The sequence below is a fragment of the Eumetopias jubatus genome, unplaced genomic scaffold (genome assembly GCF_037043125.1).
Source record: "Eumetopias jubatus isolate StellerSeaLion01/CBP00866 unplaced genomic scaffold, mEumJub1_p1.0 scaffold_10, whole genome shotgun sequence".
Classification (NCBI taxonomy): Eukaryota; Metazoa; Chordata; class Mammalia; order Carnivora; family Otariidae; genus Eumetopias; species Eumetopias jubatus.
The window spans coordinates 94795464-94813718 of NW_028274816.1; the positions used below are offsets into that span (position 1 = coordinate 94795464).

An 18255-nucleotide genomic window follows, 5' to 3' on the forward strand; every position below is an offset into this window, starting at 1 on the left:
AGTCCTGCATCGGGCTCCTTGCTCAGCGGGGAGCCTGCTTCTCCCTCTGCCTGCAGCTCCCCCTGCTTGTACCCTTGCTCACTCTCTCGCCCACATTCTCTCTCTCTAACAAATAAATAAAATCTTTAAAAAAAAATGAATAGATATTGCCTCCATTTTATAAATAAGGAAAATGAGGCTCAGAGAATCTTTTTTTTTTTTTTAAGATTTTATTTATTTGAGAGAGAGAGAGAGAGAGAGCGTGCGGGGGGATGGAGTAGGGGGAGAGGGAAAAGCAGACTCCATACCAAGCATAGAGCCTGACCCAGGGCTCAATCCGACGACCCCGAGATCACAACCCAACCCGAAACCACGAGTAGGACACCCGGTGACTAAGCCACCCAGGTACCCCAAGGCTCAGAGAATATTATGTAACTTGCTGGAAGTTTCAAGAAACCCCAGTTCAGACCCCAAAGTGTCTAGCTCCAAAGAGTGAGCTTCCCCCCACCAAGCTGGCTCCTTCCAATAGAGCTGGAGATACAAAGAACTGTTGTCTGTCTTTGAAAAACACTCGATTTGTTTCCTCCCTAAATGTACCTCATTAAGCCCGAGTCTCACTGATCATATGAATGGAGAATTTGGGGGAAAGACAGGGTAAATAGGAGAAAGGGACTTTCTAGTCCCTCTGTTAACCCTCCATAGGTTTAATGATCTGCTAGAACTCCACTCCTCATGTTTGGGGGAAAATTGTCCTCTTTGTGGCTCTTCTAGAAAGGAGTGGACTGAAAAAAACAAACCTAGTCTGGAAAAAGCAAAAACTAGCCTTCCTACAACTAGGTAATGCAGGACTCCATTAAAGAAAAAAAAAATCCCCCCCCCCAAAAAAATCATGGCCCGCAAAGAGACATCCACAGACCCCAGTTTAGGAAACATTCCTTTTCTCGCCCTATCAGCATCCCCACAACAGTCTTAGAGTTAATAACCTGCCCAGATTTACACAGGGAGTAGTTTCTACAGCAGAAATTTGAACCCAGGGGTATCTCCCAGCCTTTTGTTGCTGCCTCAGTTCTGCTCCACAGAACCTTGGACCCCACAGAGGTGCTGCTGGGTCAGTAAACAATGAAATACATCATATCAAACAACAGAGGTTGCTGTATAGCCTTAGGGATCCACTTGTCACTTTCACCTGCTTTATACATGCCTTGGGATTCCCAATAATAATATATTTGGAAAAATGAAATGGGTTCTAAAGCTAAAATAAGTTTGACATCTACGCTTTAAAAATGGAAATCCTCTAGTGCCTTCAAATTACAAATTGATTGGCTGAGTGAACATCTCTCTCCGGGTTTCTCTTCAACACGTTGGAGGTCCAGGTTTCCCAAAATAATACAGTACATGAGAGGCAAGCTAGATTTAGGGACAGTTAATCCAGTGCTGATCACTGTTGCCATGTTGCAACTCATCAAGAATATTTGTTAGTCTATTATGAGCTTTTGATTTATCAAGCTATCTGAGGGCCAAATTGTATATCCTCGGTATGGATCAAGGCCATCCATGCTTCACAGCCTGTGTCTGAACGGCGTTGCAAAAAGGAGAGTGAGCAGGAGCAATCCACAGCAAGCAGCCCCAGTTCAAAGGCTCCAAACTGAGCCAAATCCAAACCACCCTCCTGGATGGGGAGAATTCACTGGCTCCTGGGAGAGCCGGTGCCTGGCCTCACTGTCGCTCACACGGTCAGACGGTGGGGCTCTCCAGAGTGCCCTTGAGTGACCGTACCGGTTTTGATGAGGTGATCTTTAAAATACAGAGTCATATGTGTTCGTGCGGAAAGGAACAGGTTAGTGTTACATAACAGGATTTTAAGGAGCCGTCTCTTGTTGCTCTAGCATTGAGAGCCGGGTCCAAAGCTGGGGACAAAGGGGTTATGACTCCGCATTCCATGGGCAGCTGCTAATGGGCTGACCCAGGGCCCCCAGCTGGCCATCCCCCGCTCCTAGGCTGTATTTGGAGATGGAGGAGGGGACTTCTCAAGAGTCATTTTGGGGGTACAATTCGTGCCTAACCCCAAAGCCATGCAAAGGGAGTATTCTAAGAGAATTCATTACAGAAACTGGAACATCTGCAAAAGAAAGCTGACTATTTGCCAAGCTGCCAGCCTACGGGTCCACCCTCAGCACTGCTGCCCTCTGGGATGGGGGCAAGACTGAAAAGTAGCCCCAGAAGTTTGTAGGGGAACAGAGATTGAAGCCTACTGCCCATCTGGAGATTTCTGAAGGAGGGGGCTTGTGGAAAGAGCCCATGGCAGGAGCTGGGCTGGAAGTGTGGGCGAGGCCGTCTGGCAATAGGATGCAGGCATTCCCTTGATCATGATATGAAATGAAGATAATCATGTCCTGCTTTAGAGGTTTGTTGTGAGAGTTCTGGGATGTTTGCCCTGAGGCCAACCATTCCTTCACTTCTGACACTACCTGGAGTTAGCATCAGACCCCACAAGTTCAAGGGCTCTGTCCCAAGACCATTCCCATTTTAGATGCCAGTCACAAGTCGGGGGTTTCCACAACCTCTGCCTCAGGTTCGAGAATTTGCTAGGAAGGCTTGCAGAACTCAGGAAAACACTTATGTTTACTGGTTTATTACAAAGAGTATGACTCAGGAACAGCCAAGCGGAAGATGCATAGGGCGAGGTATGGGCGTGGTGGTGCAGAGTTTCCATAACCTCTCTAGGCATGCCACGCCCCTCCCCCCCCCCCCCAAAACTGGCTTCTCTCCAGACCTTGTCAAAAGTTTTTATAGTTCAATCTCCAGCCCCGCTCTTTCCCTCCCCGGAGGTCACTGGGTGGAGCTGAGGGTTCCCACCCTCTCCGTGCTAGGGCTGTCTGTAACCAGCTCCATCCTGAGGCTATCTAGGGGCCCCACCCTAAGTCACCTCAAGTAGTTCTCTTATTATACAAAGATTAAATGACAGAGCGTATCTAAAGTGCTTGACCCAGGCTGCGGTGCCCAGCAAGCGTCTGATGAACAGGAGCTAGTATGTTCCTTTCCCTTCCATCCTTCTTTCCTCTGATCACCTCTAGGGATTCTCTTTTGACTTAAACTTCTCCCTCCGTCCTCACAGGCATCCACAGTTGTCACCCTCATGGCTAGAGATTATTAAATTATTTTGTGGCTTATGCTGAAAATTTCCATTCTCATGGCCCCTCTTCAAACAGAGAGTTTTGGGGTTTTCTGGCACTGAACTATAACTGTGAGAAGGGCTCCGGACACACCCCAAAACAGCTCCCCACCACATCCCCCTTTTTCTCTGCCTTTCTACCTGTCAGTTGCACTTTATGAGTCAAGCTCCTTTAAGAGAGGCCCTTTGCAGAGGACTAGCACAAATCACTCAGTATTTGTGGTACACTCTAGTGCCCCAGAGCAAATGCTTTAAAAATAGCACTTTAGGTATTAACTGCTAACAAAGCAAGAATTGGCTGCTTGTGGCTACAATTTGCATTTGGGGTTGTTTTTTTCTTTTTTTTTCTTTTTTTCTTTTTTTTAAGCTGAGGCCTAGCAGTTGACCTTCTAAGTAAAGTTTTAGGTCAGTTCTCAAACACACTCTGAAAGCTTCTTAGTTTTGTTTTGTCTTATTTCAACAGCTTTCTTGAGAAAGAGTTCACATACCGTACAATCACCCATTTCAAGTAGAGAATTTGATGGGTTTTTCTATATTCACAGATATGGGCAGCCATCACCACACTCAAATTTCAAGAACATGGTCATCACCTCAAAAAGAAACCCTGTATGCTTTGGCTATCACTCCCCTACTTTTTTTACCCCCAATCCCACCCCAGCCCTAGGAAACCACTAATCTTTTTTCTCTGTAAATTTCCCATTTTGGAAGTGTTTCATATGAATGGGATCCTTTAATATATGGTCTGTTGTGACTAGGGTCTTTGAAAGCTCCATACATTTTATGGGCATTCCTTTTAGGATTCCAGCTCAGGAAATCTGGATCCAAATTCAGAGCTAAATTTTACCTGGTTGAAATGCCATTCATTGATGGGGAATGAAAATATCTGCATCCTTTTGGAGTCTTCAAGACTCCGAGAATGCGGGGGGGGGGGGTGCGCGGAATCTGATAAGTGTTATTAGTTCATCCCTATTTTAGGACAGAGTATTATAGTTACCTAATGTAACAATTCCTAGCCAGTTACTGCTTAGCCCTATTTCATTTAACATTTTTTGAAAACTTCTAATTTCAATGAACAGGGAAAGCCCCTGTTCGCTACAGTCCTTTGTGGTTCAAACTGGAAGAATAATTAATCACAGAGACTTTATGTCTCGGTGAACGTTGACTAATAATATTGCTTCTGAGATGCCAGCTGAGCTCCAGCCAGGCCAAGACCTCCTGGAGGTTTCTTCTTGCACCTCCTGGGGGTGAGACTGAGTCTAACAAATGCGGGGACATAATCTCACAAGGGCTGCACTAAATAAGAAGCCCCTTAGCTTCACCTTTGTTCTGCTTTGTCCAGGTGCAAGATAGATGAAGTCTGGAGGTTTCACTGGCTCTCGGGAGGGGAAGCCTTCCAAAGAAGATGTACCTGCATGGGAAGGGTGGCCAGTGTAGGGGCCAAGGGCAGGCTGCACCAAATGTGCCACTTTGGCCTTTGATTATTTTAAAGAGAAGTTACTTAAGAGTGGGGTAACTGGGTGATGGACCTTGAGGAGGGCACGTGATGTAATGAGCACTGGTGTTAGATAAGACTGATGAATCACTGAACTCTACTTTTGAAACTAGTAATACCTTACAGGTTAACTAATTGAATTTAAATTTAAAAAACTTTTATTGAAGAAAAAAAAAGTTACTTAAGAGGTTGGCTGTGCAGGAAGGACACTCTGGGGCACCTGGCTGGCTTAGTCAGTAGAGCATAGGACTCTTGATCTCAAGATTGTGAGTTCAAGCCCCATGTTAGGTGTAGAGATTACTTAAAAAAAATAAAATCTTTAAAAAGAAAAAAAAGGAGGACACTCAGACCCTCCTCTGTCCTCCTGAAAGCAGGAAATAAATCTCTCTTATGAAAGGTACCTGCCCTGTATCAGGAGGTCGAGAGACATCCTTATCACCAGAGATGGGAAATTGAAGGCGCAGAAAACTCTATGGACAACCCTGGTTACATTTTTACCAGTTTACTACCCCAGCCGAAATTCTGTTTAAAATGCCTTCCTAATGGAAGCTCCCAAAGGGAAGTTTTCTTGGTCCTGTCAATTCGTCACAGGTTTATTGTCTCTTTGTCTAAAAAGTATGAAAACGGCCTACTTGGTCATTTCTTCAGGTCTCAACATCATTATTTGCCCTCTGTGCATGCATAATAAAACTTTGGAGTTTTTTTTTTCTCTTGTTACATTAACAAATCTCTCTCATGTAAATTTCATTCTTCATCCAGCTGGAAGATCTTGAAAGGTAGAGGAAGAATTTTTCCTTCCCTTCACCAGTTTGGTCTGTCTGGCCTGCGAGACAGCCCTGGCACCAGCTCACCTCCCTCCAAACAGATGGGCTTTAACTAACTATGAGGGTCCAATTTGCCATCTGCCAAGCCTGGGGAGTACCAACAGGCTCTGGAGCTAGAGCTCTCATCGTGGATGAATTTAGAAGCCCCCAGCCAGCTGCTGGGCTCTGGAAGCTGTACGTGGAGCAGCCTGGAGGCAAGAGCATTGCTTTCAGAGAGCTTCCCCATCACCCAGTGGATCCACCTGCAGCCAGGGTGAGGCTCAGTGCTCCATGACCCAGTGAGTGTGCAGGCTACAGAAGACTTGGTTACCGGACACTGTATAAGAGTTGCCTTGTGAAAATTATGACCCACTGTTATGGGTTGAATTGTGCCCCTTCCGAAAAGATATGTTGAAGTCCTAACCCCCAGTACCTGAGAGTGTAACCTTATTTAGAGATAGTGTCTTTACCGAAGAAATCGAGTTAAAATGAAGTTGAGTGGGTCCTAATCCAATGTGATTGGTGTCCTTATGAAAAAGACAAAAGTGTGGGCAAGTGTGGAATTCGTAATATTTGAGATGAAGGTGGAGGTTTACAAGCTTCATTTGAACATAGAAAAATGAAAGTTTAAAACCTAGAAACAAGCTAGGTCTTTTATAAAGAATGATGTAAATCATGTAACAGAGCTTGAGTCAGGACCGAAATAGTTCAGAAGCTGTGGAAACACAAGCCAGAAATTTATTTAAAAAATAGGTCAGGTGAAAGGTCAACTCATGTGTGAATGGGGCAATTTAGATACTTATGTTCACAAAGTCAAGTGAGGAAAATGAGAGTTGAAGAAAATGATTTCAAGTGGAATGGGTATGGGGGTGAGGGATTCATGGGCACGGGTCGGGGAGGGTAGAACAGGACCAGGGAGAAAGGTTTGCAGTGACCAGGATATTTCAGATAAGACCCAGTGGTTTGATTTTTTTTTTTTCCCCATCTTCTCATAAAGGCATTCAGCTGGATGTTCATTTCTGATCTTGAGTTTTGATTAAAGGAGTCCTCTGGTAAATCCTCTCCCTTACCTCCCTCCCTCTCTTTGGAAGTGTATCCCTAATTATAGGCCATGTATAAGATTTACTAGATGAAATCAGCAGCTGTAGATAGGACACCAGACTTGCAAAAAAATCAACCCACTGTTACCATAAAAAACCCGATTGTGAATTGCTTCTTTGGCATCTGGCTATAACAAAAACACCCTTTGCTATTTAACATTAAAAGTAAATACAGTAGAATGAACATTGGCCTAGAATTAGGGGAGCCTGGAATTCTAGTCCCCTCCCTGTTACCTGGTGCTTCTGTGGTATGACCAGGACCCACACATAGGTTGTAGCATCTGCATAGTTTTTGCTGTGAAGACAATTACTTTTCTGGTCTTACTCAGAGCTGATGTATGCAGTGAGGCCCCATGATTCTTAACTGTTTTGGAAATGTGATCCACCAGTGTTCCATGTTTAATATCGCAGAGTCTTGTTTTTCTTTCTATTGAGCATCTTGAACCTGGAGTGTATATGAAGATTCTGAAATAGGTGCTATTTCAAACTCAGGAGTGGTGGGCCCAAGAAACAAGCTGAGGCTCATCCATGAATCAGGGTGGAGTGCAGCCAGGTGGCCCAGAGGCCTCCCATATTCAGGCCCCTGCACAGGACCCCAGAGGCATGGAGGCAGCTCAGACCACAGCCCATCCATGGCTTTTACTTCCTTTCTCCACTTTCTGTGTCTGGCCCCTTGCTCTGTTTGCCGGCTCCTTTGTCTCCTACACGTCTGAGTTACTGGGAGTTTTGCCCTCCTGCTTTCCTCTGCTGGCCGGCTCTGGAACTGTCCTTTGTTTACCTACTTGCTAACTCAAAAAGACAATCTCCTCTCAGGGTCTCAAGGGTTTGCCCATACATACTCTGGTCAGCCAAAGCATGGAGGCCATGTCTTCTGAGGTTCAAGATAGTTCCTGTCCATGTGCTCATAATTGTACTCTTCATGTGCCTATTGTTGGAAAGTCAGTAGGAAGATGGGGAAAGAAACCAACCTTCCCTGTTTAACTCCAGCCCCTACATTTTAACTCACATGAACTGCTTGGCAGCTGTAAATTTCCTTGTGACTTTCAGGCATGTGGTTTATTGTATGAACTTCTGGTGTGTCTGTAAAAAAAAAAAACAACAAAGCAGCATTCATTCTTTTCATCGATGGTGAACCCAGTGTTGCACCTGTTTTGTAATCCATGTGATGCATCTAGTTTGTTATCTCTTGCTAAGGAACCATCCACCCCAGAATTTAGTGGCTTAGTTGTTTACAACGGTGCATTACTTCTCACAATTCTGCAACTTCGACTAGGCTTAGCTGGGCAGATCTTCTGTTCCTCATGGCATATGTTTGGACTGAAATACCAGATTTGACCTGTTCACTCACATGCCTGGCTTCTCAGCTGGAGTGGTCAAGCACCTCTCCCCAAGGCTAGCTTGGGCTTCCTCCCAGCATGGTGGCCTCACGGTGATCAGACCAGACTTTTTACATTGTGTCACGCTTCTGGTTTCTAGCTTGCTTTAGAGGCCTGAACTGACACAGTATCTTTTCTGCCATTTGCAATTGGCCAAAGCAAGTTCTAGGTCACGGGAGGTTTGAAGTCAGGGGAGGCAGCCTCCAACTCTTGGTGAGGGGAACAGCATACTGGCGCAGAAAGGGAAGGAATTGACGGAGGCCATCTTTGGAGATTGTCCACTATAGTCTCCCTGGTGATACATCTTGATTTATTTGGTCTTCTCTTTTTATTCTTAATGGCATTATAGGATATAGGAACATGGGGGTAGGCCGGCCTTAGTTCCATGGCCTTAAACTGTCAAATCTTTTACCGGCAACTCCAGGGTGCTTTGGAAAGGCATTCGCGTCTCTGCCCTAGGCTGCAGGATTGCACGTGTTCCTCGGATGCTTCGGTGACTGCTTTAGGAAGTACAAGAATAGCTAACATCACTGGAGCACTTGCCATGAGCCAGAGCTTGTGCTTGTGTCTTTTTCATGTATCATGTTATTAAATTAACATAATCTTTCCAGGCCTGTGCATATAATTTCAGTGGTAGTTTCTGGGTTGATTCAGGTGCTTAAAATCCAGTGTGACAACACTGGTACCAAAGATTCGAAAATGCTACCCATACTCAAGTTGCCAGTCCCTCACTTCATAGAGCACTTATTCCCATGGGATACTTAGGATGCACTCTCTTTTCCTTCTTCTCTTTCAGAATCTCTTTTGTCCCTTTGATATTCCATTAATTATTTATTTGTCCCACTCTGGTTCCTTCTACCCCCAGGTCCAATGTCTTCCATTGCAACCAGTGCAAATGAGGGGGACCCTGGGGGGAGGTCAGGGAACGGAAAGTAGAGCTGAGTTCGTTCTGAGTGGAAAGAAATGCTCTGTGACCACACACAGACCACACCTATCAGGCCACACACACACACACAGAGCGGCTGCCTTCCCACACCTTTCCAGGGCAAAAAAACCAGGTCGAGGGAGAGCATAATGTAATACCTGGTTCTCTACTGTGCCTACATTGTGCATTCAGTAAACTGGGATAATGACTATTATAATATTATTTTACACAGGTATATCAGCAAACTCGGAACTAGTACACACCCTGAAAAATGCTACCAAGGTATTACATAGTGTGTTTTTATATTGCATTTGTGCATTTTTCACAGCTTTATTGATATATAATTTGCATAACATAAAGTTCACCCATTTAAATTTTAGCACATTTACAGAGTTGTAAGCCATCACCTTAAATCTAATTTTAGAGCATTTTCACCATCCCCAAAAGAAACTGTTTCCATAGTAGTCATTCTCCTCACCACCCCACTCCCCAGCCTTGGGCCACTACTCTACCTTTTTTCTCCGTGGATTTGTCTACTCCGGATATTTCATGTAAATGGAATTATAGAATGTGGCCTTTGGTGACTGGCTTCTTTCACTCAGCATAATGTTTTTTGAAGTTCATTTGTGCTAGAGCGTGGATCAATACTTCATTCCTTTGAATGGCTGAGTAATCTTCCATTGTATGGATGGACCACATTTCGTGTTATCCATTCATCGGTTAATGGACATTTGGGTTGTTTCTAGTTTTTTGCTATTATGAATTTGAACATTCATATACAAGTTTGCATGGACATGGGTTTCAGTTCTCTTGGGTAGGTATCTTGGAGTGGAGTTGCTGGACCACATGGTCACTTTGTTTGACCTTTTGAGGGACTACCCAATTGTTTTTCAAAGTGGCCGCACTATTTTTCATTCCCATCAGCAGTGTGTGAGGGTTCTAATTTTTTCACATCCTTGCCAATGGTTGTAATGATGCACATAGCAATTTTAACCTGTCTTTCACTTAAGGATTTACCCAAATATAGCTAAATTCTGGTGCTCAGCCATGTGTGTGTGATGGGCCTAAGCAGAGTTCAGGCATTCATTCAACAAACGTTTACTCGGCATCTGTTATGTACCAGGATCATGGCCATTCAAGATGATTTTGGTCTTGTGGAGATGGACAAGCACACCAATGGTGAGAGTCCTGCGCACCTGCCGGGTTCATGGCAGAAGAGGCTTTGGAAGCATAAAGGAGGAGCATTCATTCTGCAGTACACAGGACAGGATTCTGGGAGGGGGGATGCTCATGTCTTAAAGTCTTAAGAAGACTTTTTCTTTTTTTTTTTTTTCCTTAAGATTTTATTCATTTATTTCACAGAGAGAGTGAGAACACAAGCAGGGGGAACAGTTGAGGGAGAGTGAGAAGCAGGCTCCCCGCTGAAAGGGAGCCCAACGTGGGGCTCTATCCCCGGACCCTGCGATCATGACCTGAGCCGAAGGCAGATGCTTAACCATCTGAGCCACCCAGGCGCCCCAAGTCTTAAGAAGTCTTAAAGAAAGAAAAGAAGGGGTGCCTGGGTGGCTCAGTCGTTAGGCGTCTGCCTTCGGCTCAGGTCATGGTCCCAGGGTCCTGGGATCGAGCCCCACCCACATCGGGCTCCCTGCTCGGCGGGAAGCCTGCGTCTCCCTCTCCCTCTCCCGCTCCCCCTGCTTGTGTTCCCTCTCTCGCTGTGTCTCTCTCTCTGTCAAATAAATAAATAAAATCTTTAAAAAAAAGAGTCAGGCAAAGTGGAGGAGTTGGCTGGGGAGAAGGAATTTCAGGAAGAACTAACACTTGCCTAGAAGGTTCTAGAGCTTTGGAGCATGGGGATGCAGGAGCTTCGTAAGGCTGAAGGGAAAGGTTGTGGCTTATAGTGGGATAGTGGTCCAGAAAAGATGCTAGAAAGCTAGGCAAGAACATAAACACCTTGTACTTCATGCCAGGCATTTTAATATTATCCTGAAGTCATGGTGCTATAGACGGATTTTGAGGAAGGCAGCAATGGGATTGGGTCTTCATTTGGGAGGTCACCCCAGCAGCAATGTAGGGAATATCAGCTAGAGGGATGGCCAACAGGGGCGGGGAGGCTGAGGGCTCTGCCTGGATGTCCTGAAGGCCTAGCCTCGGTCTCATGTGGAAGTTGGTCTTGGGGGGTGTGCCGTGTTTTCGGGGGGAGCTGCAGTTGTATGAGAGGCCAGCCCAGCCAAAGGCCCTTCCACAAGAGGCAGGTCTGTAAGGGAAGGCAGGGCAGCCTGCAAGCCCCTCAGAGCCTCAGCCGGATCCCAATGAATAAAGGTCTTTGGTTGTAAGCACCCTGCTTTCACCTGCTGGGCCTACCCCTGAGGCACCGTCTGGGCTGAATTGAAAGGACAGGGGCAGTCCGAGCTAATCCAGTAACGTGCCTCAGACCACCTCCCTTCCTGCACAGGGTTCCCGGGTCTCACTTGAGGGGGGAGACCCCCATTCTGCTTCATCTTATGAACTCTGCTGTATTTGGGAGGCTCTTTCCCTCCAAAGTCCTACATCCCCCTGAATGGGGTCAGGGTTGTGGTAGAAGGCCCCCATACAGAGCTGGACAGCAGTCCCCAGGGCCAAGTCTTCTTGATGTTAATGAAAATTACCTTATAGGGGCCCCTGGGTGGCTCAGTCGGTTGAGCGTCTGCCTTTGGCTCAGGTCATGATCCCGGGGTCCTGGGATCGAGCCCCGCATTGGGCTCCCAGCTCAGTGGGGAGTCTGCTTCTCTATGCCCCTCTCCCACTGCCCCTCTCCCCACGCGTGCTCTCTCTCTCTCTCAAATAAATTAAATAAGATCTTTAAAAAAAAAAGGAAATTACCTTATACATAAATTTATAAACATTTCTTAAATTGTACACACTGTACACCTTAAACTTACACAATGCTATGTGTTAATAAAGCAAAGCTGGAAAAATAAATAATATTTTTAAATGTATATATACGTTTCTTCTACTTTATTAAATCACACACTCCTTTTGAGGTATCTCTGAAAAATAATCCTCTGATGAAATCATCAGTAGTTGCTTTCCACGTGGCAGTCACTGAAGAAATATTAAATGGTTAAACATTTAAAAATGTTTCTATCTTATTTCATTTTTAAGTGAAATATAACACAGAACTTATGTCTAGAACTCAGGGAACGTTTTTTCTTTAATTTTTATTTTACTTTTAAGTAAACTCTGCACCCAGCGTGGGGCTTGAACTCACATCCCCGAGACCAAGAGTCACACACTCTACCAAATGAGCCAGCCAGGCGCCCCTAAGAGCTCAGTGAACTTTTACATATAATCATGCAGATTGACATACACTCATCCCAGAAATTCCCCTTGTATTTCTTGACACTTACCCTCCCTTCCAAAAGGTTACTGCTGTTATTCCAGCTTTTAACACCATAATCTTGAGCTTCAACTGGAATCAACTTCGTACACTATTGTGTCTGGCTACTTTTGCTCAGCGTAATGTCTGTGAGCATCATAGATGTTCTTGCATTTACCGACAGTTTGTCTGTTTTCCTGCTGATGAACATTTGAGCTATTTCCAGTTTTTGTCTATTATGTTTAAAGCTGTTGTGAATGTTCTAGTACAGACTTTGGGTGGCCAGATGCATCCGTTTCACCCAGAAATTGAATTGTCAGGTCATAGGTAGGCATATGCTTAGCTCTGTAGATAGTCATAGATATTGCTGACCAATTGTCCAATTTACACACCCGGGAATGGATTGGACTGTATAAAAAAAAAAAAAGTTTTTGTAAAGTTTATTGAACGTCAGGTCAGAGAAGAAATACAATGCAATGGCACAAATCTAGCTTTAAGTCACATTTTTGAGAGCCGCCTGGCTGGCTCAGTCGATAGAGCGTGCAACTCTTGATCTCGGGGTCATGAGTTCAAACCCCGCGGTGGGTGTAGAGATTACTTAAAATTTAAAAAATAAATAGGGGGGCCTGGGTGGCTCAGTCATTAAGCGTCTGCCTTCGGCTCAGGTCATGATCCCAGGGTCCTGGGATCGAGCCCCGCATCGGGCTCCCTCCTCGGTCGGGGAGCCTGCCTCTCCCTCTCCCACTCCCCCTGCTTGTGTTCCCTCTCTCGCTGCGTCTCTGTCTCTGTCAAATAAATAAATAAAATCTTAAAAAATAAATAAATAAAAATTAAAAATAAATAAGTCATGTTTTTGACATGTGAATAGGCGAGCTATCAGTTTAGCATTTATCTACATTGCAAGTCCCTTTCTGATTGAGATGTATATAATTCACCCTTTTAATTAAGAGTACAATTCAGGGGTTTTTAGTATATTCACAAAAGTGATGCAGCTCCCACCACTGTCTAATTCCAGAATATTTTCATCACCCCCACAGGAACCCTTTTATCCATTAGTAGTCACCCCAGCCCCTGGCAACCACTAATCTTGCTGTCTGTATGGATTTGCCCATTCTGGACATTTCCTCTAAATGATGGTTAAACTTTTAAGTTACCATTTCTTTGATATGTTGTTGTTGTTGTTGTTGTTGTTTCAGGATCCCAAGCACTTCAAGTCAGAGAAGACAGGACGGGGACAATTAAGGGAAGGCTGGAGAGATAGTCATCAACCCATCATGTGTTCCTACAAGCTGGTGACCGTGAAGTTCGAGGTCTGGGGGCTTCAGACCAGAGTGGAACAATTTGTACACAAGGTAAGTGAACGAATGGCAGTTCCCGGACTGTGGACACAGTGACTATCTTTCTGTAAGCTGGCGTGCACGACATACAACACATGCCCGGTACTGAGCCAACATGACATCACTGTTATCTGGAAAACACTGTTTTTGTGAAAATGCACTTTACATACAGGTTTAATTTGATGCTTTGTACCTCATTTCTCATTCTGTGACCTCGACATCTATTGGCTGAGTATATTCAGGAAGTTAGATTTTCAGTACTAAATACTTCTTCCCTTTGGCGTCAGGCTAATCTAGTTGCAGACAGAAATACTTGTGCTGGGTACTCGGGTACTTGGGTTCCAGGCTGAGGCACGGGGCTGATGTGTGTGTGCGGCCCCCAAGATAATTGTCACTCAAAAGATCCGGCAAATATAGGGGCGCCTGGGTGGCTCGGTTGATTAAGTGTCTGACTCTTGATTTCGGCTCAGGTCATGATCGCAGGGTCGTGAGATCGAGCCCCACATCAGGCTCCGTCCTGGGCGTGAAGCCTGCTTAAGATTCTCTCTTTTCCTCTTCCTCTGCCCCTCCCTCCCTGCTCATGTGCTCTCTCCCTCTCTCTCAAAACAAAACAAAAAAGATCCTGCAAATATAGATACCTAAGGTAAGACACCCCAAGAGACAAAATAAGAAATCCCAGTGGTCCTTTAGATGGTGCACCTCAGTATTTCTGGTCATTTAATAATTCTGTTAACAAAGAATTATTAACAACCTCAAAACACAGATTTCAGTCGTATACCCACTTTAGCTAAACATGTTTATTTTGTCGCAGGAACAAGACTTAGTGATGATTTAAGTTTGTTAGGGGCTTCTGCCATGACTCTTATTACCCTCTTGGAAACAAATGGAAAATGCAATGTTGAGCATTGCCCTTTGTAACGCCTCCCATTTTCATAAAAATAAATACTCCCCGAGTTGTCTCTACATTCCAGATAAGCTGGATATCTGTTTATTTTTCCACTTAAAAACTGATAAAGAATAGCTTTCTGAAATTCTTTCAGGGGCCCTGTAATTTAACTGTAATGCACTGAGCTTTGTGTTACTTAGATGGATTTGTCTACGAAGATGGGTGGCCAATTGGCAATAACATGTATAAAGTTTTGAGGTCCGAGGAATAGATGGAACTTTCGCTCATGATAATAGCAAACTCTAGAACATATTTGAGAGCTTTGGTGTTTTCTTAAATAGAGAAGTGTGTCGATCTGCTCCTTTGCTGCGCTCCAGAACCCATTCTGCCCACCCAGAAGCAGGAGCCGAGTGAGACACGTGGAAATCAAGTTTGGGGGGACCACCTGTTTCCCTGTGTCCCAAGTTATTAAGCACAAAGATGCTCCCAGAGTAAATATCTTCCAGCCTCAGCTCTGTGTTTGGCTTAGGCTGTATCTTCCTTGACTTCCTGTAACATCTCCCCCCCTGTATTTTTTTTTAAGATTTTATTTGTGTTTTTTTTTAGAGAGAGAGAGAGAGTAGGAGGGGAGGGGCAGAGGGAGAGAGAGTCCCAAGCAGAGTCCACACTGAGCACAGAGCCTGACACAGGGCTTGATCCCATGAACCTGAGGTCACGACCTGAGCTGAAACCAAAAGTCAGACGCTTAACCGACTGAGCCACCCAGGCACCCCACCCCCTCTTATTTTTTAACCCAAAATGATCTCTTACTAGGCCACTATATAGTGCACTTAGCATGTTCTCCTTCCACGAGTCCTATTTAGATTGCTGTAGGGCTCACTGTGTTTCTTTTCTCACAGGTGACTTTGGCTAGTTTTGAGATCCTGTTTCTTTAAAATACCTGTAGGAATTATGCTCTAGGAAAAGGCCTTCCTATTGCCCATTTCCAAATATAAGGAAGTGTTATCAACGCCCCCAAAACACACCTGCTCTGCCACATGAGTTGCTAATGAGTATATGAGGCTAGTATTTGCATGGTTTTAAAGTACCAGGGACGCCTTTTTCTGAACACCTTTGTTTTTTAAGACTCTATTCACAGTTAAGGGGGAAAAAAATGTTCGAAAGCGAACCATTAGCACATTATTGAATTCTTGTTTCCAGCAGACAGCTGTGTTGTGCTTAATGTAATAGGGTATATTTTACTGATGCCCCGATGCTGTTCTTTTCATTTCCATGAGTTTGACACAGTCAGCATTCAAGTGGGTATGGTTTCATGTTGTTTCTTATTTTCATGACATATTTCCTCCTTCCGCATCATAAAAGCTTCACTAGATATCCAGAGGCATGGAGAAATAAACACATCATTATAAATGCTTCCCTTATTTCTGCAAATTCACCAGATTAAAATCTTTCATTTACTGAAACGTGCCTGAACCTTTCACGAAAGGTTTTTGACAATTGCTAGATTTGTTTGGCAGGAAGAAAGGAATGTTGAAGGGAGCGCGTGAGTATCCAAGAAACGTAACACAGCGTATTTATAGAGGACACCAAGAACACCATACACTCAAGGCACACGAACAGCATTACACACACACAAACTATGGATCTTTCTTAGTCTCCTAGGGCCATTATGTGTCACCGTAAGAAACAATTTCATTCCTTTTGTCTCTATTTGTCTCTTAGCATTCCCATTATGTTCTATGCTAGTTGAGGTCTCTATTTTATTTCTGTCAATAATAGTTGACTAAACTGCTTTTTTCCCCCTTCTGTTACATGAAAGTCACGCCCAAAAAGATATTTACTTATCTTGTAACCCACACCTTCAAATATTAAAAATTTTGACCAATATTTAGGATATTTCATCAGAGAAGACTAAGTGCTCTTTGCTTAGAAGTCACTTGCTACCCAGAAAAGCGTTCTTGATTTCCAACATTCATGACCTCTTAGCGATAGTGAGAGACACCCTCCCACAAATGAAAATTTGAACCTGTTTCAGGTAAAGATAAAGGAAGAGGGGACACCTGGGTGGCTCAGTCGGTTAAGCGTCTGCCTTTGGCTCGGGTCATGATCCCAGGGTCCTGGGATCGAGTCCCGTGTCAGGCTCCCTGCTCAGCAAGGAGCCTGCTTCTTCCTCTCCCTCTGCCCCTCCCCATGCTCATGCTCTCTCTCGCTCTCTCTCTCAAATTAATTAATTAATTTTAAAAAAATAAATGAAGAGAAAAAGCTCAAGGTGGTTAGCCTAGAGATTCATTCCAGTCATTGCTGTGTGCCTGCCAACCAGTTGTCTTTAGTGTGTACCCCTCCCAGTTCAACTTTCAATGAAGATGAAGAGATTAATTTACAGCAAGTGTAGCACGCCATGAAAGGGCTGAGCAGGTGAGCGAGCCCATGATCTGTGTCTGTGAGACTGTATTTGCCATCACATGGACAGAGGGATGGAAAAATTTATAATTGCCAGGATTCCTAGAATTGGGAACAGTCTATTTTCCAGGTAGTTTTCATCAAACGTGGTATTATTTCAACTTCCTTCTTTTACTTTTTGTAGGTGGTCCGGGATATTCTGCTGATTGGACATAGACAGGCTTTTGCATGGGTTGATGAGTGGTACGGTAAGTCAACTTCCCCAAAATAACTTCCAGAACAACTTCAGAACCTGTTGATTTGGGCTTCAGTCCATCTGGCTTCAGATGCTACCTAAAAAGACAACAAAGGCAGGACTATAGCCCCCTGAAGTAGAAATAGCACTGTTTGTGGAACATGATGGTGGAGAATGTAATGATAGAAGCTTGGTCTAAAATAACCATGATACAGCTGACCCTTGAGCAACATGGGTTTGAACTGTGTGAATCCACTTATATGCAGATTTTTTTCAGTAATTATAGTACTATAAATGTGTTTTCCTTATGATTTTCTTTTTTTCCTCTTCCTTGTGATTTTCTTAATAATATTTTCTTTTCTCTAGCTTACTTCATTGTAAGAATATAGAATTGATTACATAGAGTGTACAAAATATGTGTTAATCCATTGCTTATGTTATCAGTAAGGCTTCCGGTCAACAGTGGGCTATAAAGTAGTTAAGTTTTGGGGGAGTCAGAAGTGATACGTGGATTTTCATTTCGGTGGGGGAGAGGGTGTGTGTTGGCGTCCCTAACACTCTCATTGTTCAAGGGTCAACCGTACTTCGTTATTGACTAATAAGTAGGACCTCAGTATGTTTGATGCTGGCATACCTGATAACACAGGGCTCCAAAATTCTCTCTTGGATGGGTTTCAAGCCCATCCTAATTTATCCCAAACTTTGATTCAAGATCAAAACTGTCTGAAGCATCATATCAAGTAAAAGCAGTCCTTTGATTCAGAGAACACTTGAAACACCCCCTCACCAAAAACAGGATTCTGCAAGAATTCAAAGGCAGAGGCATATAGGTGCCCCTTCATCCTAACTGAGACTATTGTGGCTTTTTTCTTTCTTTCTTTTTTTCTTTCTTTCTTTCTTTTCTTTCTTTCTTTCTTTCTTTCTTTCTTTCTTTCTTTCTTTCTTTCTTTCTTTTTCTTTCTTTCTTTTTTTTTTTCATGATTTGGGAGGAGTGAAACAAGTTCTGTACATTCCCAGTAAGTGAAGATCTTTTTTCTTTCTTTCTTTCTCTTTCTTTCTTTCTTTCTTTCTTTTTCTTTTTCTTTCTTTCTTCCTTTCTTTCTTTCTTTCTTTCTTTCTTTCTTTCTTTCTTTCTTTCTTTCTTTCTTTTCTTTCTTTCTTTCTTTCTTTCCTTTTTTTTCATGATTTGGGAGGA

At 43.9% G+C, this 18255-nt stretch overlaps 1 protein-coding gene across 1 annotated transcript in view; it reads left to right on the forward strand.

Annotated features, from left to right (window-relative positions):
- PITPNC1 (phosphatidylinositol transfer protein cytoplasmic 1) overlaps positions 1–18255 on the forward strand; it is a 134514-nt gene that overhangs the window by 98313 nt on the left and 17946 nt on the right. The window contains exons 7-8 of the mRNA XM_088028183.1: positions 13399–13554; positions 17010–17073. Coding sequence (XP_087884309.1) covers positions 13399–13554; positions 17010–17073 — 220 coding nt within the window. The remainder of the gene's footprint in view (positions 1–13398; positions 13555–17009; positions 17074–18255) is intronic.